Consider the following 24,947-nt stretch of genomic DNA (forward strand, 5'->3'; position numbering starts at 1 on the left):
ACACTGGGGAGATGGTGGTGTAGTGGTAATGTCTCTGGACTATTAATCCAGAGGCTAATGCTCAGGGATAAGGGTTCAAATACCACCATGGCAGGTGGAGTTCAAATTTGATAATGACAAGTCCTATCAGCTTCATCACAATTCTGACAGCAAATTTTGGCCCAATAGTTCAGGTCAATGATAAACTGATAAATGGTCATCAACCTGAAACATTAACTCTGTGCCTCACTCCACAGCTACTTCCTGACCAGATGAGTGTCTCCAGCATTTTCTGTTCTTATGCTAGTTAACGCTGAGACGCTTTACATTTGTGCCTGCAATAATTTAAACTGTCGTTTAATATATACCCATATACTTTGGGCACTGCTCAATGCATAACATTGCAATAGTGTTCCATATGTGATCACAGATGATGTTAATTGAAGTAATGTTAGTTGATACATCTGTGTTGGACTTCGTCTGTGATGTTTCTGACATGTAGGAATTAACTGCAACTCACCCAATGTCACACTGCTTCACTGCAGTGATTCAATCTCCTGGTATAACAAGTAATATAATTTGGATTAGGTTATGTGTCATCTGTGGCTCAGTGGACAGAACTCTCGCCTCGGCATCAGAAGGTGGTGAGTTCACGGTACACTCCAGAGACTAGGGCACAAAATCAAGACTGACAGTACACTGCAGTATTGAGGGAGTGCAGCACTGTTAGGAATGCCGTCTTTCAACACTAAATCAAAGCTCCATTTGCCCTCTCAGATGGATGTAAATGAACAGCACTAGCATTCTCTGTGTCCTGACCAATATTTACCCTTCAACCACCATCTAAAAGCAGGTTATCTGGTTAATTTCTTTCATTGTTATTTGTTTTACTGTGTAATTAGCTGCCATGTTTCCTACATTACAACAGAGACTGCACTTTGAAGTATTTTATTGGTTGTAAAGTATTTAGGGCAACTTAAAGTCACAAAAGGCACTATAGAAATCTAAGTCGTTCTTTGTGGTCCAAAGTTGAGCTAATTTAGGCAATTTACAAACCTTGAACACGAATGATATATCTCCGACGTGAAAGTGTAGGGAAAGGAGAAAAACTTAAACTCTTCACCATGACCATTTTGCTCCACAGGATACCTCCACACCTCGGATCTTCCCTTTTCATTCGTCTCCATACCAAAAAGTTCCTGCTCCAGGGTCCCAAGGTCACAACAAAGATCATTGTAGTTTTGTAAATATGAGGAATTTTTTGGGAAGAATGAAGTAATTTGGAGATGTTCTCGAGATGGCTACACCAGAGAGGTGATTTTATGAAGACTCAAAATGGCAACATTCCAAATGTATTGTTGCAACAAGAATGAACCAACAGTAGATTCACATTCAAATTGTGCCAATCTCGCAGGAGAGAGAGAGAACTGAGCATGCAAATCAGTAGGCCCATGGGAAGATAAAGGACTTTAATTATTGCTGGATAGCATTAACCCCATCATAGTCTGCTGGTTTGTCTCACTCTCCAGCAAATTAAAACAGTCAAATCCCACAGCCAGTGAGGAAAGAAAGGGATCACAAGAACATTTCAACAGATTTCCTACAATATAATGGTTGCACTTCACAAGTGGTTCATTGGCTATAAAATGCTTTATCACACCCTGAAAACAAACCTCTCCCTCCCTCCCCCTCATAATCTGTGACATAAATTTATACAGCACAGTCTAAGTGTAATGAAGTAATACCCTTTATTCCAGGAGCAGGGTGTGGATATATTGTATGGTTCCGAACCTGTCCCAGAAGCACTGAAGCTGGACATGTTCAGATAATCTGTCAATTAATGCACATCAATCCTTGCGGACAACAGCAGAAAAGCATGAACGTCATTCCCACTGCACTCCAGACCATGTCAATTAAGTTTTTTCAAATGCTAGACAAGGCCCCACTGCCTGAAGATGCATAAGTCAATATCTTGCTGCCCATGAGGAATGATAACAAGTGATTCGCTGAAGAGTGCCCAAGCATAGATGCTACAAGCGAAGCCTCTTGATGTCCTCGCTACGAAAGTCATTCCGCAGTGCGAGCACCTGACGCACCTCTGCAGGCGTAAGGCGCCAGGTAAGTGGCCCAGAGTTCTGTCCCCAGTAATCTAAAATTTCAGTGACCTGCGGAAACAGAAAGTGACATGAGATATATGCTGCAAACCCACACGTTATATAGAGATTGAAATACCTTACTGCGGAGTTATTCACCGAGAGATGGATATTGACCTGGTAGAGTAGCACGTGGAAACAAGTATCAGGAAATGTTTGCCCATCAACAGAAAGGATCTCCAGTGGCAGATTGACTCTGAACCACACTGTGTTGCCTTGTAACTAGCTTCTCCCCATTTTGTTTGAAGCCACCCAGTCAGGCTGCTGCCCCATCCACAGCATCAGTAAAGGATGGGTCAGTCACCATCGACATCCTGTGGGATGTGACTGTTGCTCACTAATCCCCTCGTCCTCCTCAATCACTCCATTCCCTCCAATACTCAACCACTCCATCCTCCTCAATCATTCTGGTCCCTCCAACACATCCACTCCATCCTCCTCAATCACTCAAAATACTGCAGATGCTGGAAATCTGAAACAAAAACAGAAAATGCTAGAAATACTCAGCAGGTCAGGCACATCTGTGAAGAGAGGAGCAGAGTTAAAGTTTCAGGTTGGGGCCCTCCATCAGAGCTGAGAGTACTTAGAGATGTAACACATTTTAAGTAAAGGCAGAGAAAGAGGTGGATGAAAGGACAAAAGGGAAGGTTGTGATAGGATGAAAGGAGGAGAGATTAAATGACAAAAGGGAGGATGGTGCAAGGCAAAAGGAGATGGTAATGGGACAGGTAAAGAAACAAAAGATAGGTCTAGAGGAGGTGTAAATGTGAAAAGCAGAATTATCAGTAGTTGCTGTCCAAAAGAAAATGGGGGCAAAGGTTATGATCTGAAATTGTTGAACTCAGTGTTGAGACCAGAAGGCTGTGAAGTATCTAGTTAAAAGATTGAGTACTGTTTCTCAAGTTTCAATCTTGAGCTTCAACGGAACAGTGTCAGAGGCTGTGGACAGACAAGTCAGAGTGGAAGTGGAGCAAAGGATTAAAGTGACAGGCGACTGGAAGCTTGGGATCACACTTGCAGACTCTATGGGGGCATTCTGCATAGCGGTCACCCAAACTGTATTTAGTCTCCCCAATGGAGGAGATCACATTGTAAGTAGCAAATACAGTGTAATAAATTGAAAGAAGTACAAGTAAGTCACTGTTTCAATTGGAAGGAGCGTGTGGAACCTTGGATGATGAGGAACGAGGAGATAAAAGGACAGGTGTAGCATCCCTCATGGTACCACTGTTGGAAGGGGACGCGGTATTGGGGGTGAATAAGGAGTGGACCAGGCTGTCATGAAGGGAACATTCCCCTTGGAATGCTGGCAGGGGAGGGGAAGATGTGTTTGGTGGTGGTATCACACTGGATGTGACGAAGGTGAGGACAAGGGAAGCCTTTTGTGACTCTGCAAGTGAGGGAAAGGGGTGAAAGCAGAAGTGCGGAAATGGAACGGACACAGTCATAGGCCCTGTCAACCATGGTGGTGGGGGATTCCTGGGTTGGGGATAAAGGAGGACGTATATAACGCATTGTTACTGAAGATTGCATTGTCAGAACAAATGCAGAGGAACTGGGAGAATGGAATAGAGCCCTGAGAGGAACTGGGAAATTGGAATAGAGCCCTGAGAGGAACTGGGAGAATGGGACAGAGTCCTGACAACAACTGGGGTGTGAGCAAGTTGAATCAAGGTAGGTCTGGGAGTCAGTGAGCTTATAGCTCTTCCCTCCAACCACCACCTCCCATTAAACCCCTTTCCTTGCACACTTAAAAAGTGTCCCATCTCCAAGTACTTTCAGTTCTGACAAAGGGTCGTTGACCTGAAATGTTAACTCTGATTTTCTCTCTCTACGGATGCTACCAGACCTGCTGAGTATTTCCAGTGTTTTCTGTTTTTATTACATTCTCTCAAATGGTTTCTCCTCCCATGTCCACATCTCAAGGGTTCCATCCATTCCTCACCATTTACAAGCTGCCCTTGGTGAGGTCGTTGTATACATAGGATCACTTTTCACCTGTACACCAACAACCTAGCTTTACCTCACCACCTCCTCCACCAATCTTGTGACTGTTCCATATCTCTAGTAGTTGTCTATCTTATTAAAAGCTTCCTCCAGCTTTAGGACACAAAATCCAAAGAAGAGCACATCAGCTCCTGTGGATATTGACTCAATCTTCTTTCCTGCTACAAGCTCAGTCCAGAGATCTGGAACCCTGGTTACTGTGTTCAATCTCAACTGCAGCATCATAATCAACCTGTTTCAAAGGTTTTCTTTCACTTCTACAACACTCTACCTCCATCTTCACTTCTCCTCTATCGTTACTGAAATCCCTCTTCTTCTTCATGGGGATGCTTCTCTGGACAACTTTCTCATCAGCCTTCCTGTTTAAATTCTAATACTTACTTGTAGATCCATCTGCGATCTCACCCCTCTCTATCCCACATTCTCCAGCCTGCGCCCATGTGTACACTCTCCATTCCTTAAATACCATCCTATTGTTCCTGTGCTCCACTATCCGCAGTTGCTCATTCAGCCATCTTACCTCCACCCTCAATCTCCCTGTTTCACTCAGCATCTCCACCTTACTGACTCCCTTACCCTGAAAACCTCCTCAAGAGCCTTTTTAAAAAGCAAAATACTGCAGATGCTGGAAATCTGAAATAAAAACAGAAACTACTGGAAAAACTCGGCAGGTCTGGCAGCAACTGTGGAGAGAGAAACAGAGTTAACATTTCGAGTCCGTGTGGCCCTTCTTCAGAACTCTGAAGAAGTCATAGGAACTCAAAACGTTAATTCTGTTTCCCTCTCCACAGATGCTGCCAGACCTACTGAGCTTTTCCAGCATTTTCTGTTTTATCTCCTCAGGAGTCTACTCCTCAACTGCTGTTTCTACATCTTGACCCTCTTCCTCCCCCACCGCCTACCCTCTTCTTAACCCCGCCAGCCCCCAACTCCCACTGACCCCACCATTCACTATCCAGGCTATGTCCATACGTAGTCAGCACTGTATGTTGCTTCAAAACACATCATTCAGACCTCTCTCAAACATGCTGGCTCCAGAACCTATGTTTGTTCTGACTGACAAATGTCCTGTCACCTCCTGTTTTAGGAGCTACATAAAATTGCAGTTCAAAAACAAGCCACTCAGCCCAACAAATCTATGCTGGTTTACTACATTACAACAGTGCCTATACTTCAAAAGTATTTCATTGGCTGTAAAGCACTTCGGGATGTCCTCAGGTTGTGAAAGGAGTTGCATAAATACAAGTCTTCCTTCTTTATGCTCCCCACAAGCCTCCTCCCACTCCCTTTACTTCATCCTACTCTACGCACTCACCCTTTCCAGATTCAGTATAGTTGCCATCTGAGAGAGGCGAGCGAACTTGTCGCGAATGGTCCACGTGATCACTGATGTCAGGTACGCAATAAGCGATCGGAGCTCCTTGTCAAACTGCAACCCGCCAAGCTGAAAAGTTACCAAAGGAGGTCAGGAGGAGATACTGCAAAGCTGTTTTTTAAGAGGCAAATGAATGATAACAAAGATAGAAGATCCCCACTGGCTAGGTGAGAAAATTTAAATAAATGCACAAACAAAGCCTCATTCAAACCCATTTTGTATTTTAAGTGTTTCTCAAGCGCCCCCCTTCCTATTTTAATTCAACAGCCTTGTGGACAAATGCATCGCCTGACATGATGCTAAACTGTGTAACTATGAAAGTCTCACTCTGTGCTGAATAAGTTACTCCCTTTTTAGTTGACAACTGTAGAGCTATTGCATATCCTTAGTGTGCCTGGGCTACAGATCGGGGGGAAGAGAAAATAATCCCAGATCCAGGTTGCTATCCAGTGACCTTAGCTCCTATCAGGATTCAGAGGGAGAGTGGGGAAGAGGGGGTTACTGGAGGACACCCTGATCCCTGCGTGGAGTCAGCATCTTCAGGAAAACAGCTGACCCCTAAATAAAGTGGAAGGTGAGATTCATTTTGCAGTGTGATTTGTGCCAAAGACCTTTCATATGCTTCCAAGTGCTAAGGAATATCACTGCAGTTTATTCAGATGACTTAAAAATAGAAGCTTTAGCTAAAATGTGTATGTACATTCAGCATCTTACCATGCCTTGCAGTTTCTATGGAATATCTCTCCCACCTTTTGCAGTTTCCCCCTTTTCCTTGTCTATACTAGACACAGTCTGTGGTTCTTGGTACTGATCGAATCAGGAACCCTGGACAGTTTTTCCCCTGCTTAGCCCAGGGTTGCTGAGACAAGTGACATGACCTAATGCCAAGCTAGGTGAGGTCAACTCACACAGCACAGCCAAGGATTGAGCCTACGATCGTACCAACATAGGAACAGGAGTAGCTTCGAGCCATTCAATCAGATCTTGGCTAGTCTGTCCCTCGACCTCAATTACCGCTTTGGTTCCAATAAACAGGAATCTTTTGTTTTTCAACTGACGCTCAGTCCCAATAATTTTTGGGGGAATAGAGTTCTAGATTTTCTGTGGCCTTTGTGTGAAGAAGTGCTTTCTGACATCGCCTCTAATAGCCTAGTAATAACTTTAAGGTGATTCCCCCTTGTCTGGACTCCCCCACTTGAGATGGGGAAGATAAAGAGAAACTATTAAATCTGCTAATCATTTTAAGCATTCAATTAGATTAGATCCCCTCTTAATCTTCTATACTCGATGGAATACAAACCTAATCTGTGAAACCTGCCCTCAGAATTTAATCCTTTTACCCATCTGCATAGTTCAGTAGCACACGAGTGGCACCTTCGCCCAATAAACCATCAGTTTAGCTTGTTTCAGGACATGTACAAAATGCTAAAGCACTCGTGACCTTTTCCACTCATACCCGGCTGAATGTCGACTTGAGAACCACCTTCTCCAGTTCAATTGCAATCAAGCTCGTCATCAGACTGGTGAGGTTATCGTAGATCACCTGGGACAATCCAACCTAGAGAACACAGACACAGTCACATATTGAAACAAGTGGACATTCTCTTCCATCCCCTCAACACCTAAAGGGAATGAAAAAACAAATCATAAATACTGGACAGTTGAAACAAAAACAGAAAACACCAGTAACACTGTGATGGGCAATAAATTCTACCTTGCCAGTGTTCTGAGAACTAATGAAATAGAATCAGTGAGTATCTGATTGTTTTATGTGCGTTTCAGTCAGCACTGCACAAGCAGGACAGGGAGCTTTATTTTCACTCCTTTTCCCCTTGCTACTCAAGGAGCCAAGTCTTGCAGGGGTCTGGTTCTATAGCGCTTGTTAGTCATCCTGCCAGGTCCATGTGGCCAGTGAGACCAAGACAGTAATCAGGCGATTCACCAGTGGGTGGCATCACAGTTGAACTGGACTCCATCCTTATTTGATGCCCACACTGACCAGTGAGAGTCACGGGACACAGACAGAATTGGAAACTAGTTAAATTTTACCCTCACTGAGATCAGCTAACAGCACTAATTGAACCTGGGACCTGTCATGAAGCTATTAATGTATATGATATTATTGGAAAATATTTTTCTTTTAAAAATAGAGGGTTAGTCTGTAGGTGTGTCTTAATTGGATAAAAGTCAGCTGGTCTGGGTACTTTGATGTGTACTGCTTTTGAGATGTAAGAGAGGTAGAATGCATTTGCAATTTTTGAATAGAGCATTCAAGAAGGTGAGTGAAATCTGGCACCTAGCTAGCAGAGACAAAGCAATATGTTTATAATACTAATAAAATTGGTACTATGAAAGGGGTTTTATTGTTAGAAGAGGCTGGTGATACAATGAGAATTTACATTCAATGAGCTGTGCTAGGAAAACTTCAGCAGTTTTGTGTGGGCAGAGGCAATGTAAGATCAAAGTAGCTGTAAGCCTACAACTGTCTCCACAGGAATCAAAGTGAGAGGAACCTCAGTTTGAATTTGTAAGGTGAAAATGCTTTGCCTGGTGTCTGGTTAAAATCTATGGGTTGCTGTTGCCTTAATGGAGATTAGTTTGGAAATCTGTTAAAAGTTATGATAGTAGTAATTTGTAGCCATGTGTATATATTTAACTTGTGTAAATTAATAAAATGTTTCCTTTAGTTTAATATAAAACCTCTCGAGAACTGGTGGTCTGATTCTTGAATTTAGAGGTGCAACTCAAACATACTACTTAAAAAATATAGGTTATGACAGTTGTTTAAAGTTTCCCTCTGGGGCTGTTTCATAACGGGACCTCCTGTCCATGTGCCTCAGTTACACCTTACACAGTGCTTTGATCCATTGAGCAAACAGGCCTGCTCCAGACACTACTCAATCCAAGGATTCAGTTTGCTGGTAAACTGCACAAGTTTCAATCTCCATACCCAAGTGGGGCTCCTTTAGTTCAAGGACCAGAACTGAGTGGTTACGAGACCAGAGAGCTGCTCTACACCCAGTTTCGAGGGAGAACACTAGATGGTGAAAGGTGAGGGGCTTTCATTTACTTTTTCATCACACCTAATCCATTATAATAATAATGGCCTCTGAAATTATAAGTAGAGTAGACTTCAGACAGGTTTCTATGGCAAAATACTATTATGACACATCTTCTCACTTGTGCATGCACTCCACTCTGCCAGCTGGTTAACATCTAAAGTTATCTCACTATTATTTTAAACACAGAAACAGATGATGGCCCAAGATCTTAGTACAGAACTGCTCAAGTTGAAAAGAGACGGCAACATAATTGAACGTGTAGTCATTAGGTGACATTTTACAGAGCTAAAAATTGCAGGAAAACTGAAAACCGGGGTGTGAAGTAAAGAGTTTCATCGTCTTGAAAATTTTGGGAAAGAACAATTAAGAGATGATGTGATTCCTCGTTGTTGCTGCCAGTTTATAATTTAGGATCCAAGGTTAGGGAAGCTAAATTTTTTGCCCAGGACCTCAACTTCATTGGAATTTTATGGACTTTAAGCAAACCTTGCACACACACCTTGAATTCTGTCATTAGTTGCTCCAGGTTGAGAATGAATTGTTGGACCCAGGGATCATTGGCTTCATAATCATTAAACTCCTCCTGGAATAAAATAAAATAGTGTAAAGCAAACAGATGTCAAGTGGACAGCTTGGGGATACAACACATCAGGAATTTGCTCCCTTGTTAAATGATTATTTAGGGCCAACTGTCTGTGCATCACTACTTTGCCTGTTTTACAAACCTTAAGATCGCTTCCACTACAAATTACACTGAACACACAGAGTATCAGAGGATGGTTAGTATTGGTCTATTATTGGATTTAATGCTTGTCTGCAATCGATGAGGCATTTAGGCCATTGCATCTCGATGCTACTGTTATATAAATCCATATCTCGTGCGCTGGGACCTCAGTTAATGCTGTTTGCGGGTATTTTCTGTTTCTTGGTTGCGTTTTGGATGCAACAATGACTCAACTGTTGATTTGCTGATTGCTCAAAGGTGCCCGATGACCCAAGAGTTTTTAATGCTGTGATCTGGGCTAAAGAAAAGGTGGAGAGGTTCTGATGTTTTGCTTATGGTTTTAACAGCAATGGTTATGTTGGATGTATAGCTGTGGAAAGGATAACAAAGATATTTCACTGTTGTATAGATTGCAAATGTTACAGTGAACAGAAGATCTAACATAAGGTAAGTAGTGACATTGTTGTAAGGCAGTAAGACACTGGGTTTATATGTGGTGGGATGTAGACTATCCACTAGGGACAGGGTGGCAATGCAGGGCAATTGTGGGATACATAAATGTGCAAGCTGGGCTCTGGGAAAGTGAAATACAGGGTTTAAAGCTGATGTGCTCCATACTAAATCAAGTAACTTTAACTCTGAGGGCTGTATGCATTTGCAAGACGCAGTGACATGAGCAAATTTCTGAAGTTGGAGATGTCTGTAATCGTGTTCAGGGACTTGCTTTTTGCTTGCATATCGTTAAATGCTCTCACCTCCTCAATGTTGTGTGAGATGGAGAGGAACCCAGTTATCCAGGGCTTAATCTGGGGCTTGATAGCTGTTGTGCTGAGTTCTGCTAAACCTTCCTGTAAGACAAAACATAAACTATTAACGTAATCAGAACCAGACTGGGCATTGTAATAGCAAACATACTCTGGTTTGGGCTTTTCAACTGCGCAAGGAATCTGTGTTGTACAAAGTCCCAGTTCAACATCTCATCCAAAGGACTACATTTCCGACCACGTAGACCTCCTCAGTAACGTGACTGGAGATATCAGCCATGGTTCAGTGGTAGCACTCTGTCGCCTCAGAGTCAGCAGGCCGTGGATTCAAATTGCACTCGAGGCCTGAGCACATGATCTAGACTGATATTTCAGTGCAGTACTGAGGAAGTGTTACACTGTCAGAGGTACTGCCTATCAGATGAGATGTTAAACTGAAGGCCCATCTGCCCTCTCAGTTAAGAGACCCCCTGGCACTATTCAAGAATATGTTCTGGCTAATACCTTATGCCTCAACCCAATAATGAAATAGAACAGATGAACTGATCACTATCATGTTATTTGTAGGACTTGCTCTGTGTAAAATGGCTGCTGTGTTTCCTATACTGAATATCGTGGCATCTACTGAATAGTGTGGCATGAACTGAATTGTGTGACATATACTGAATAGTATGACATGTACTGAGTAGCATGACATGTAATGAATAGTGTGACATGCACTGAATAGTGTGGCATATACAGAGTAGTGTGACAAGCAATGAATAGTGTGGCATGTGCTGAATAGTGTAACATGTAGTGAAGATCGTCACATACACTGAATAGTGTGGCATGTGCTGAATAGTGTAACATGTAGTGAAGACTGTCACGTACACTGAATAGTGTGGCATGTGCTGAATAGTGTAACATGTAGTGAAGACTGTCACATACACTGAATAGTGTGGCATGTACGGAATAATGTGACACATACAGAATAGTGTGGCATGTGCTGAATATGTGACATGAACAGCATAGTGCGACATGTACTGAATAGTTTGACATATACAGAATAGTGTGACACGTACTGAATAGTGTGACATGTAAAGAATAGTGTAATGTACTGAATAGTGGGGCATGTACTGAATAGTATGACATGTACTGAATAGTGTGACATGTACTGAATAGTATGACACATACAGTATAGTGTGGCATGTCCTGAAAATTGTGACATGTACTGAATAGTGTGACATGTACTGAATAGTATGACACGTACAGTATAGTGTGGCATGTCCTGAAAATTGTGGCATGTACTGAATAGTGTGACATGTACTGAATTGTGTGACATGTACTGAATAGTGTGACATGTACTGAATAGTGGGGCATGTACTGAATAGTGTGACATGTACTGAATAGTGTGACATGTACTGAATAGTGTGACATGTACTGAATAGTGTGACATTTACTGATTAGTGTGACATGTACTGAATAGTGACAACAATTTAAAAGTACGTCACTGGCTGTAAAACACTTTGGGACATCCCAAGGGCATGAAAGGTGCTATATAAATGCAAGTTATTTCTTAGAAAATCCATTTTTGTGCTCATGTCCTAGTGGACAACATTTTACTATTCCATTCCCCTTCAATCACATTTTAAATGATAAGGAAGGGAATCCACCCTCAACATCGCTCCTAATTTGAAGGTATGGGAGATGTTGTTTCTTGTGTACTATACTTAACCCTTGCAATAATAAAGGCAGCCAAGATGGGAAACCCATCACCATATCTTACATCCTAGCAGTATGTCTAAGTGTGCTAAGTATATGTCAGGCCAATTGAAGTGGCTCTCTCTGGTGCACCACCTCTCCTGGGACTTAACTTGTAAAAGCCACCCAATATTTTAAATTCTTCAATCAGATCTTTTAAGCTGAAATTTTGCAATGGTTAAATGTGGGTATTTTGTGAAGTTGCTGGTTTGCTATTAATGCCAGTAATTGGTACTCTGGATGTCCTGACTTGGCTATATGCTCCCGGGACCCATATCAGTTTAAGGGATTCAGCAATTCATTTGCTTTTGGTCCCTGCGGCAACAAGAGGTTTCACCTACATAAACTGCTGAGCCTATTAGTGTGGGGTACTGGTTCATCCTGGTTTTAAACTGGGTCTCTTTGGGGTGGTGGGATTTGAATCAGGAGTTCGTGGGGGAGGGCTGCCAGATTGAGAGCTGGACAGGCTGATATTCAGCTCTTTCTGAGTTAGTCAGTGTCATGGGGTTAGAAGAAATAGCATAATAATTCTATATCATAACAGATGTCAATATCATCACTGCTCTCTCTCATTCCCCGATTCTAGTGTTGGTCGCTCGGTGATCACATTCCATCCAGAAGGAGAAATGTTGCAGATACTTTCCAATTCCAAGCAGTTGCTGTGCCATCATGTCACAGCTAGACACGTTCCTCAGCCCGTAGAATCTAGAGAAAGCTATGGCCCTGATATCCGGGTACAACACGGGCAAGTTCAAAACCTGTTACATTTTTGATTCAGTTTGTTTCAGGTAGTTTTTCTAAATGTGAAAGCACTGAGCTTGAATGGTTTGCATTAATTTTGGGGGTCTGCAATTAACTCATCAAAAAACAAAATTAGCCAAAGCTCGATTCTGACTAACTCACCTGCAGGAGATCCTTAAATTTGTTTGATATGGCAGCCAAGTCCGACAGGCAGCTGTCAATCTTTGCTTGTGCCTGCTCTGCTCCCAGACCTTGGCTAAACAGTTTTGTACAGTCACTCTGTGGAGAAACATACACCACTTCATTCAACCATTACAGTTTACAATCCTGCTTCCACCACAGTGAAAGACTGGAACTTCCGGGACACTGTTCCAAGTATGAAGCAGCACCTTCATGGGGAGAGGAGAAAACTGGCAAAAAACAAAACCGTTTCCATGCTGTGGCCCAGTGAGACTTGCTCGTTTGGCCAGGAGAGGGACTGAAAGAGGGAGAAGGAAGCAGAATTTGAAAGTCTGCTGAGGCTTGATTTGACATTATTGCCTTCAAAACTAGAGTGCAGCCTTCAAACACTACAGCTGCTGCACACCCCCATTCTCAAATAGCAGACATGTATAACTGAGTACTGTACCCTTAGTGAGTAATTGTAAATACAAGGGGATAAATAGTAATCGTGTGGCAAGAAAACAATGATCAGCTTGGCTTCAATCCTCAATACGAGTGCAGTGTAGTGACCATCAGCAAGTGTGCAGTTGCTGGCTGGTGACAGATTGAGCAACATCACAGATAAATCTTGAAACATCTCTAAACGCACAATGATAAAGCTGACTATGTAATGAAGGGCCATTCAGGTCAGATACTGGTGGATTGCCCCAGGACTGTACCTTAACAGCTATATGGTCCTCCCATGAGTGGAGAAAAATCAAAAAACATTAATCCTGTAGCAAATGTCTGTCCTTGGAATTGGATATTCTCATACCTCCAAGGTCTTTTTCAAGGTCAGAAGATTTTCACTGCACATTTCCACATTATTCAGAGTCACCTAAATGAAACAAGAGAGTTTAACACCATATAAGCAAATTAGCACAATGAGCAGAACAGATACACAACACCCATCAAATAATGAGAGAGTCTGTAATCAGGCTTATGATAAGAGTTCAGAAAGCTCATTTCTGAGACTGGCTGGTGCTGGGTAAGACACTGGAGGTTCAACCCTGGGCACAAACCAAGCCCAGATCTTTGGAAGTCCAATATAAAATGAGTTCTGCAAGCCTCAATATAATATGCCCCCACAGCACAAAACTGCACCAAATCAAGAGTTACATTAGGATGAATAATTGGAGAAGGGATGTTACACTGGTCCAGTAGAAGGTACAGAGATTAGGTACAAGCCACATTGTTAAGGCAGGGAAGAGCAGAGTGAGCTTTACTCTACAGGTAATTATGTTATACCTGACCAAGGAGTACTCCATGCCAACACTGGGTGCCTGAAGGGAAAGTGATCTGCTCTAGCCACCTAAACACAATCACAAGCCTGTGAAGGGGGGAAGTCGGCAACCCTGAAAAGGCATAGGGTCCTGGCCAATGTCAAGCCATTGTTTAGCAACTACAATGAACTTTCACAAAGCTTGTGACAGTGGTGTCTGGTAACAACTAGAGTTTAGAAGCACCTCATGCTTGAATGGGGTGTGCAAAATGAAAAATGATTAATTCCTAAGCTGAGCAAAAAATCCACATCCAAAAAAAAGGTCATCCCTGTTGGCGAGTGATGCTTTGCAAGGATGTGGAACCAAACCAGTGATGCTCTACAGGATGATTTCTCAATGGCAGCCTGCAGGCAGGTTAGGGAGCCATTACACAACAGGCAAACAGCTTCCCAAGTAGAGGGAAGCATATATAAAACACATACCAAAAAGGATTGCTTGGCTTCATCTGTGCTTTCAATTCCCTTGGTGTCAAATTTGCCCTGCTGCAGGCTGGAATGCATGATATTCACAGCACTGGTTACACCACGTTGTATGTCCTGAAAGGTCGTGGCAGGGAATCCCATCCGCAGCTTGTTATAAAGCACCTCCCTGAACAACAGAAACAGACAGAAACAGCTCACAATGCTTTACTGCAAGAGAATCTGTTATGTGACTTTATACAAACACCAATGCAACAGATGTAAAGGCTGGCTATGAACTCAAAGTAAATGAGTGAGCCATGGACTGCCAGGACCTCATGCCAGGTTTTACCCCTAAGCAAGAGACAAAACTCTGTTGTAAACAGCTATTTGTGGCTGACACATTCTTCCTTCACTGCCTATTCCTTACCTATAGATTCCTCCTGCACCATCATTGACCCAGAGATTCCTCCTGCACCATCACTGACCCAGAGATTCCTCCTGTACCATCACTGACCCATAGATTCATACTGTACCATCAGAGACCCATAGATTCCTCCTGTACCATCACTGATCCATAGATTCCTCCTGTACCATCAGAGACCATAGATTCCTCCTGTACCATCATTGACCCAGAGATTCCTCCTGTGCCATCACTGACACTTTTTTTCTGAATTCACTCATAGGATGTGGGCATCACTGCCAATTTATTACCAATCCCTAATTGCCCTTGATAAGTTGGTGGCTAGCCACCTACTAGAACGGTAGCAGTCCATGTGGCGTAGGTGCACCCACTCTGCTGTTAAGAAAGAAGATCATTGCCTGGCACTTGTGTGGCCGAATATTACTTTCCATTTATAAGCCCAAGCCTAAATGTTGTCCAGGTCTTTCTGCATATGGACATGGACTGCTTCAGTAGCTGGGTAGTTGCAAATGGTACTGAACACTGTGTAATCATCAGCGAACATCCCCACTTCTGATCTTAAGATGATGAATTGTTGAAGCAGCTGAACATGGTTGGGCCCAGTACGCTACCCTGAGGAACTCCCACAGTGATGTCTCGGACTGAGATGATTAACCTCCAACAACCACAACCATCTTCTTTTGTGCTAGGTATGACTCCAACCAGAAGAGAGTTTTCCCCCTAATTCCCTTTGACTCCAGCTTTGCTAGGGTTCCTTGATGCTACACTTGGTCAAATGCTGTCTTGATGTCAAGGCTAGTCACTCTCACCTCACCTCTGGAGTTCAGCTCTTTTGTCCATGTTTGGACCAAGGCTGTAATGAAGTGAGGGGTGGAGTGGCCCTAGCAGAAACCAAACTGAGCTTCAGTAAGTGCTGCTTGGAGCACTGTCTACAACCCCTTCTATTATTTTGCTCATTATTGAGAGTAGACGGATGGGGCAGTAATTGGGTTGGATTTGTCCTGCTTTTCGTGGACAGGACATACCTGGGCAATTTGCAAATTGCTGGGTAGATGCGAGTATTATATCTGTAATGGAACAGCTAGACTAGGGACACGGCTAGTTCTGGAGCACAATAATCCAGTACTATTGCCAGAATGTTGTCAGGGCCCATAGCCTTTGCAGTATCCAATGCCTTCAGTTGTTCCTTGATATCACGTGGAGTGAATCGAATTGGCTGAAGACTGGCAGCTGTGATACTGGGATCCTCCGGAGTAGGCCAAGATGGATCATCTGCTCGGCACTTCTAGCTGAAGATGGTTGCAAATGCTTCAACCTTGTCTTTTGCACTAATGTGCTGGGCTCCCTCGTCATTGAAGATGAGTTATTTGTGGAGCCTCCTCCTCCAGTTAAATTGTCCACCACCACTCACAACTAGATGTGGCAGGACTGCAGAGTTTGGATCTGATCCTTTGGCTGTGCGATCACATAGCTCCATTTATTGTATGCTGCCTCTGCTGTTTGACACAGAAGTAGTCCTGTGCTGTAGCTTCACCAGTTTGGCACCCCATTTGTAGGTATGTCTCGTGTGGCTCCTGGCATGCCCTCCTGCACTCTTTGTTGAACCAGGGTTGATCCACGACTTGATGGTAATGGTACAGTGGGGAATATGCCTGGTCATGAGGTTACAGATTGTGGTTGAATATAATTCTGCTGATGCTGATGGCCCACAGCACCTCATGGATGCTCAGTTTTGAGTTGCTAGACCAGTTTGAAATCTATCCCAATTAACACGGTGGTAGTGCCACACAACACGATGGAGGGTATCCTCAATGTGAAGGCGGGACTTTGTCTCCACAAGGACTGTGCGGTGGTCACTCCTACCAATACTGTTATGGACAAATACATCCATGACAGGTAGATTGGTAAGGACGAGGTCAAGTAGATTTTTCCCTCTTGTTTGTTCCCTCATCAATTGCCGCAGTCCCAATCTAGCAGCTTTGTGCTTTAGGACTTGACCAGCCCGGTCAGTAGTGGTACTACCGAGCCACTCTTGGTGATGGACACTGAAGTCCACACCCATAGTACATTCTAAGCCCTTGCCACACTCAGTGCTTCCTTTAAGTGGTGTTTATCATGGAGAAGCACTGATTCATCAGCCGAGGCAATGGTAATCAGCATGAGGTTTCCTTGCCCATGTTTGACTTGATGCCATGAGACTTTATGGAATCCCGAGTCAATGTCGAGGACTCCCAGAGCAACTCCCTCCAGACTGTGTACCACTGTGCCGCCACCTCTGGTGGGTCTGTCCTGCTGGTGGAACAGGACATACCCAGGATGGTGATGATGGTACCTCAGTCATTGTATGATTCGGTGAATATGACTATGTCGGGCTGTTGCTTTTGGCACAAGCTCCCACATGTTACTAAGGAGGACATTGCAAGGTCAACAGGGTTAGGTTTGCAGTTGTGATTTCTGGTTTTAGGACGATGCCGGTTGGTCCGTCTGGTTTCATTCCTTTTAGACTTTGTAGCACCTTGCTACAATGAGAGACTTGCTAGGCCATTTCAGAAGGCATTTACATATGAACATAGGAACATGGGACTTAGGACAGGAGTAGGCCATTTGGCCCTACGAGCCTGCTCCGCCATTCAATATGATCATGGCTGATCTGGTTGTGGTCTCAGCTCCATTTTTCTGTCTGCCCCCCATAACCCTTGACTCCCTTGTCTATCAAAAATCTATCTAACTCAGCCTTGATTAAATTTAAAGACCCAGCCTCCACTACCTTCTGGGGAAGAGAATTCCACACACTAATGACCCTCTGAGAGAAAAAAATTCTCTTCATCCCTGTCTTAAAAGGTAGACCTCTTATTCTTAAACTATGTCCCTAAGTTTGAGTTTCTCCCACAAGTGGAAACATCCTCTGAGTATTCATCCTATTTAAGTCCCCTCAAAATCTGATATGTTTCAATAAGATCATCTCTCATTCTTCTAAACTACAATGAGTATAGGCCGAACCTGTTCAACCTTTCTTCATAAAATAATCCCTTCATCCCAGGAACGAGTTGAGTGAACCTTCTCTGAAGCAGTTATTTCTTTTTTCAAATAAAGAGACCAAAACTGTACACACTACTCCAGATGTAATCTCACCAACTCCTTGCACAGCTGCTGTAAAACTTCCTTACTTTTATATTCCATTCCTCTTGCAATAAGTACCAACATTCCATTTGCCTTCCTAATCACTTGCTGTATCTGCATACTAATTTTGTGATTCATGTACCAGGACACCCAGATCCCTCTGTACCACCGATTACTGCAATCACTCCATTTAAATAGAATACTGCTATTCTATTCTTCCTACCAAAGTGAAGAAGTTCACATTTACCCACATTAACTCCATCTGCCAATTTTTTGCCCACTCACTTAACCAGTCTATATCCCTTTGCAGACTCTCTACCTCCTCTTGATAACTTACTTTCCGACCTATCTTGGTGTCATCAGCAAATTTAGCTCCATACATTCAGTTCCTTCAACTTTGTAAAAAGTTGATTAGCATTGATCCTGGTGGCACTCAACTAGTTACAGCTTGCCAATCCAAAAAAAACCCATTTATTCCTACACTGTGCTTCCTGTTAGCTAATCAATCCTTTATCCATGCTAATATGTTATCCCCTAAACCATGTGCTCTTATCTTGTGTAGTAACCTTTGATGTGAGACCTTATCAAACGCCTTTTGGAAATCTAAGTACATCACATCTACTGGTTCCCCTTTATCTATCTTGAATGTTACTTTGTCAAAAAACTTTAATGGATTAGTTAAACACTATTTCCCTTTCTTAAAGAAATGTAGGCTCTGTCTGATCACATTGTGATTTTCTAAGTACACTGCTATAACCTCCTTAATAATGGATTCTAGCACTTTCCCTATGACAGATGTTAGGCTAACCAGTCTATAGTTTCCTGCTTTCTGCCTCCCTCCTTTCTTGAATAAAGGTGTTACATTAGCAATTTTCCAATCCATTCCTGAATCTAAGGAATTTTGGAAGATAACCAATGCATTTACTATCTAGTAGATGCATTGGTTATCTTCTTATAAGACCCTAGGATGCAGGCCATCCAGTCCTGGGGGCTTGTCAGCCTCTAGGTCTAATAGTTTCCTAGCACCTTTTCCCTGGCAATCGTGATTGTTTTAAGTTCATCCATCCCTAGCACCTCTTGATTAAGTCTTCTACCTTGAAGACAGACACAAAATACCTGTTCAATGCCTCCACCATTTCTTTGTTTTCCATTATCAATTCCCCAGACTCTCTCTCTAGAGGACAAACACAATAGCCTTAGTTACACTTTTCCTATTTAAATACTTGTAGAAACTGTCACCATCTATTTTTATATGACTAGCTAGCTTTCTCTCATACTCTGCCTCTTCATTATCTTTTTATTCATTCTTTGCTGGTTCTTAAAACTTGTCCAATCCTTTGGCCTACCAAAAATCTTTGCAGATTTGTACAGTGTTTCTTTCAATTTAATACTATCCTCAACTTTCTTATTTAGCCACGGATGATGCATCTTTCTCAAAGAGTTTTTCTTTCTCACTGGGATAAATATTTGCTGAGAGTTATCTCCTTAAAAATCTGGCACTGGAACTCTACTGTCCTATATTTTAAACTAGTTTCCCAGTTCACCGTAGCCAGTTTTGCCCTCATACCCTCATAGTTACCTTTATTTAGGTTTAAAACACCAGTCATGGACCGACACTTCCCCCTTTCAAACTGAACATGAAGTTCTATCATGTTGTGATCGCTGTTACCTAGATGCTCCTTTACCATGATGTTATTGATTAATCCTATTCATTGCACATTACCAGGTCTAGGATAGCCTGCTCCCTGGTTAGCTCTAGAACGTACTGCTCTAAGAAATTGTCCCGAAAATACCCTTATGAACTCAATTTTCCAGGCTACCTTTGCCAATTTGAATTGCTCAATCTACATGTAGATTAAAGTCACCTATGATTATTACTGCATCTTTCTTACACACCCCATTTATTTCCTCCTGTATGCTCTGTCCTACAGTGTAACTACTTTTAGGGGGCCTATAAACTACTCCCAGAAGTGACCTCTTACCTTCACTGTTTCTTATCTATACCCAAACTAATTCTACATCTTGGTCTTTCAAATTACAGTCATCTCTCAGTACTGAACTAATGTCATCCTTAATTAACAGAGCTTCCCCACCACCTTATCCTAGCTTCCTGTCCTTCCGATATGTCAAATACCCTTCAACATTCAGGTCCCAACCTTGGTCACCTTTCAGCCACATCTCTGTAATACTATAAGGTCATACATATTTATCTCTATCTGTGTTAACAAATTCATCCTTTTTGTTACAAATACTGTGTGCATTTAGGTACGGGGTCTTAAACTTTTTTTTTCACCATCTTTGCAATCTCTGGCCTTATCTGGTGATGCACTCTTACGATTATATGTCCTGTCACACTCTGGAACTCATTACCCAAATTGCTGCCCTGCTCTCTCACTTTGTTATTTCCCTTTACTATATTTCCTCTTACATGATCCATTCCCCCACTATTTAGTTTAAAGCTCTCTCTACCGCCTTAGTTATACAATTCACCAGAACAATAGTCCCAGTACTGTTCAGGTGCAGATTGTCCCAACAGTACAGCTCGCACTCTCCTCAGTGCTGGTGCCCCATGAATAGAAACCCATTTCTCCTACAAAAATCTTTTGAGCCACACATTCATCTCTCTAATCTTATTTATCCTACGCCAATTTGCTCATGGCTCAGGTAATAATCCAGAGATTATTACCCTTGAGGCTCTGCTTTTTAGTTTAGCCCCTAGTTGCACATACTCCCTCAGCAGGATCTCTTTCCTAGTTCTACCTCTGTTGTTGGTACCTACTGGACCACAACAACTGGATCTTACCCCTCCTACTGCAAGTTCCTCTCCAGCCCTGAGCAGATGTCCAGAACCCTGGCACCAGGCAGAGATCACAGACTCTCACTCTCAACTACAGAGAACTTTAAGAGTCAACCACATTGCTATGGGTCTGGAGTTAACTGTATGCCATACAAGGTAAGGACGGCAGATTTCCTTTCCTAAAAGACATTAGTAAACTAGATGCGTTTCTAGATTTATTAATTGAATTTAAATTCCATTAGTATTAGCCTTCTAAGAGCTTTAGCTTGGGCCGCCCGATTACTGGTCCAGTGACATTACCACTATGCCACCACCTCCCGCCTACTGACCCTTAGATTTCTCCTGTACCTCACTGATACTGATCCATAGATTCCTCCTGTATCGTCACTGTTAGCAAATGACTCACAGTTCTTCCCACACTAAAACTATTTGGTCTTTAGCCATAGAACAGAGCTGGGATTTGAAATGACTTCAGTCGGTGATCACCTAAGATACATACATTCCTCAGCAAGAGAAAACAATATTCAGTAGCATTAAAGAGATGGATCATGAGGTGTTTATCCCATCTCCTTTCAATTTTCTCCCCTCATTTCTTATAGTGTTTCCTTATGCTCGTAGTAAGGATTACAAGATGTTTGCAGTTCTCCATATCTAACTTAGTGCCAGGTTATTCCGTTGTGAAGAACATCAAAGCTAACCCATTCCTTGCCTGACCTTTACATATACTCATTCTCCAGCAGACGTCAAAAGGCAACCCTCAATCTGGCTGATTTGTGCTCCCTAGCTTAGGACCGCTGGGGGCAACTGCAGAACCCCACTCCAGTCCTAGATGAAAGCAGGTAACACAACAGAGATTGGGGATTGTTCCAGGAACCTTCTGGTTTTATGACTCTATTCTTCACTCAAGAGGTGCATTATATAGGTTTTGCAGAGTGTTCACTGTTACAATGTCCATAGAGGCCAATAATTTTTAAAAAGAAATTCAAATTTCCAGTTAATAGCTAGAAAGGATGACACAGCAAGATTTCACGTTTTAAGACGTTTACTGTAACAAATGACTAAAACACTTTTAATTAAACACCATCTTTGTAGGCAACTTATATTTTAAACCACAGAACAGAATAACATCCCCCCCCCACCCCTATTCATATTCTTAGCCTAACCAAAAAAACACACTTCACAGGTATATTTTACACTGTCTATTATGTAGACACTTTCCCAAAATCAATCCAAAGTGATTCTTAGCTTCTCAGGATTTATTTCTGTTCTTTTCTTTTCTCAGCCTGGTAACTTGCAATCTTAGATAAGTCTTCCACATTGTGGTTTTCTTTTCCCAGAGACTCTCCCTTTAGCCCAAGCTAGGTGACTCTTCCAGCCTTGTTTTAACCCATGAATTTGGTCTTTCCAATCCAAGCCATGAGCTCCCACCCACACTCCTGTGCAGCGAACCACAGAAATGTTTTGGTTTCTAGCTGCTCTCTCCTGAACCCAGGCAGACTCAAAACACTCTGATATTCAGTGATATTCTAGGAAAGCGTGTAACTTAATCTTTACAATGCCTTCCTCTGAATCCTCCCCCATAGTCAGTGAATCAAATAGGTCTTGTATCCAGGTAGAAATGCTAAGTAGCTATCCTTGAGAATCCAACTCTATAACACACCTGTTTACAACCTGACAGTCTCAACACTTTCCTGGGACTTTGGAGACTCTCGGTCTCCACTGTTAACATACAGACTGCTGCCATTGTCTCCAAGCATAAATACCTTGTACCTTCCTCCCAGTAATACAATATAAGCCTTTCTTTGATCGCTAACAATCAAACCACCCAGACTTACTGTCAGGCAGACTCCAGAACAGGTCACATGACCCCTTCCATTTTACCTTAAATTTAAAGAGACAGTCCCCAAATAGAATAATCTTGTAAACCTCAACATTTGTAACATAGCTATTAGTTTGATATATACATAGCTTGTATTGTATGAGGGTGAAGTTAGATAATAAAGAATGCAGTATAAGCTGTACAAATGTATCATGTGGATCCTGAGGGTTCCTGTTAGCTGTGTGGCAGTCAGCAAATAGAAAAAACAATACATTGAGGATTACTGGAATATTGCAGCTGCAACGGGCCAACACATAACATTATAGTAGGTGGAAAACATGGGCTCAATTTCCCAAAGCACCAATTATCAATCTCAAAAGAGCTCCTCCGAGTGGATCAGGAAAGATCAAATTCAAAGAAAGCCGCACTTCTGAACTGCGGCATATCTCTGAAAAGGGAACATGCAGCACATCTAGCACACGGCTCAGAGATAGGGATGCTATTTTCAGCATTTAATATTTAAATAGCCCAATGTTGCATTGTTACAGCTTCCACAAATGGAAGGTGCTAGAAATCAGACATGAAATCAGAATATGCTGGAACCACTCAGCAGATCAGGCAGCCTCTGTGGAGAGAGAAAGTTGAGTTAATGTTTCAACAACATTCTGCCAGAACCCATGAAAGTCATCACCTTGAGAAACTAACCCTCCCTTCCTGTCTCCACAGATACTGCCTGACCTGCTGAGTGTTTCCAGAATTTACCATTTCAATCTGAAGTACAGGAGGTTCAGTGTTTGTGGGTGGTCGAGTAACATTTTATCTTGATGGTACACATTTGGACTTTACACTACGCACTATCAAACAGAATAAGTTATTAATCTCACTACTAAAAAGGGTGAGGGAATAGAACAGATTGACATACCTTAGGGGTTGCAATAGCTACAGGAACATGTTAACATTAATGACGAGGAGCACGCACAGTGTCATTGCCTAGATTACCTGAAATCTGACTCCAGTACAGTGGTGGAATGGTTGATCATGGCACACAGGCAGTCAATGTTTGAGCTCGCCAGGGCACGACCAATGCACTTCTTCACAATGAAAAACACATCATCCACCATGCTGGATGTCAACTGGCCCTTCTCACAGATGTCCATCGCAACAGCCTGTAATCAAACATTGCAACCTTTAAATGCCTCAGCAAGTTTATTCAACGAATAGCTCAGCCATACAAACTGAGAAAATCCCAAATTGTATCAGTGATTTATTCCCCATTTTAAAAGCCTCCTCCAAACATGCTTTTTAAAGCATCCACACCTTCAGGCACCTCCGCTCATGCTCTGCATCAGCTTTATCTTACCTGAAGCTCACTAATTCAAGATGGTGTATAAATCTAAGTTGTTGCTCTAAGGTAACTGATCACACTGGGGGTGGGGGGGGGGGGGGGGGGGGGGCGCGCAATAGTTGGACATTAACGTTAGTCTCTATACAGTTAAGTGTCAACCTCATTTGTGCGGGACTAGAATCACATATAGGCCAGAGCAGGTAAGGATAGTAGATTTTCCTCCATAAAGCACAATAGTGAATCAGTTAATTTTTTTTTACAACAATATAACAGCTTCATGGTCACTTTTAACGAAAGCAGCTTTTTATTTCCAGAATTATTATTTTAATAAAAGCAACGCACATTTTCAAACTGCCATGGTGAGATTTGAAATCACATTCTTTAGATGATTGATTCAAGCCTCTGGATAACATAACCACCACACTACCATATGCCTTGCTGAGATAATGGGGATCAGTGTACTATAGATATGTGTATGTATGATGCAGAAACCATGGTGAAGTCGGTTTTAGAAGCAGGATTAATTCAAGGCCTTTTGCAACACTGTACACATGGGCTGGGAGCACACCAGATGGTTAAATTAGCCACGGCAGTGTTCAGGTAAGTCCCAGTTCAATCATAGTGTGTGCTGAGACAGCAGATACAGAAACAAAAACTGTTGAAATACACAAATCAGTCAGTGCCTGAAAAGAGAAGGTTAGTGGTTTGGATGGGATCCTCCACTGGAAACGGATGCAATGATAAACCTCATCAGATTACCTTCTGATATCTGAATCTAAATCATACTATACTGCCTTGGAATTACAACTGGGCACCTAGAATTCTTCATAATAGATCCTATGGTCATGGTGTTAAAATGCCTCCAGTAGTTTCCTCCTTATTGGAATGAAACTGAGCCAAACAGGCCAAGAAGGTCTCAATTTCTTGGGATAATTTGCTCAACCACTTTCCCCCTTTTCTACATGTAGAGAGGCCAGGCCTCCACCTAGTGTCAAGAATTGATGCCATGTCATTT

At 42.4% G+C, this 24,947-nt stretch overlaps 1 protein-coding gene across 1 annotated transcript in view; it reads right to left on the reverse strand.

Annotated features, from left to right (window-relative positions):
* Positions 1-1,713: 1,713 nt before the first annotated feature.
* Positions 1,714-24,947, reverse strand: part of cog4 (component of oligomeric golgi complex 4) — a 62,521-nt gene continuing 39,287 nt past the window's right edge. Inside the window, exons 11-19 of the mRNA XM_078543926.1 lie at positions 23,587-23,753; positions 14,452-14,617; positions 13,522-13,584; positions 12,708-12,824; positions 10,056-10,148; positions 9,076-9,159; positions 6,971-7,072; positions 5,455-5,583; positions 1,714-2,144 (exon numbers count right to left, since the gene is read on the reverse strand). Of these exons, the coding sequence (XP_078400052.1) occupies positions 2,010-2,144; positions 5,455-5,583; positions 6,971-7,072; positions 9,076-9,159; positions 10,056-10,148; positions 12,708-12,824; positions 13,522-13,584; positions 14,452-14,617; positions 23,587-23,753 (1,056 nt within the window). The 3' untranslated portion in view covers positions 1,714-2,009. The remainder of the gene's footprint in view (positions 2,145-5,454; positions 5,584-6,970; positions 7,073-9,075; positions 9,160-10,055; positions 10,149-12,707; positions 12,825-13,521; positions 13,585-14,451; positions 14,618-23,586; positions 23,754-24,947) is intronic.

Source organism: Cetorhinus maximus, chromosome 6 (genome assembly GCF_964194155.1).
Source record: "Cetorhinus maximus chromosome 6, sCetMax3.hap1.1, whole genome shotgun sequence".
In the NCBI taxonomy this organism is placed as follows: domain Eukaryota; kingdom Metazoa; phylum Chordata; class Chondrichthyes; order Lamniformes; family Cetorhinidae; genus Cetorhinus; species Cetorhinus maximus.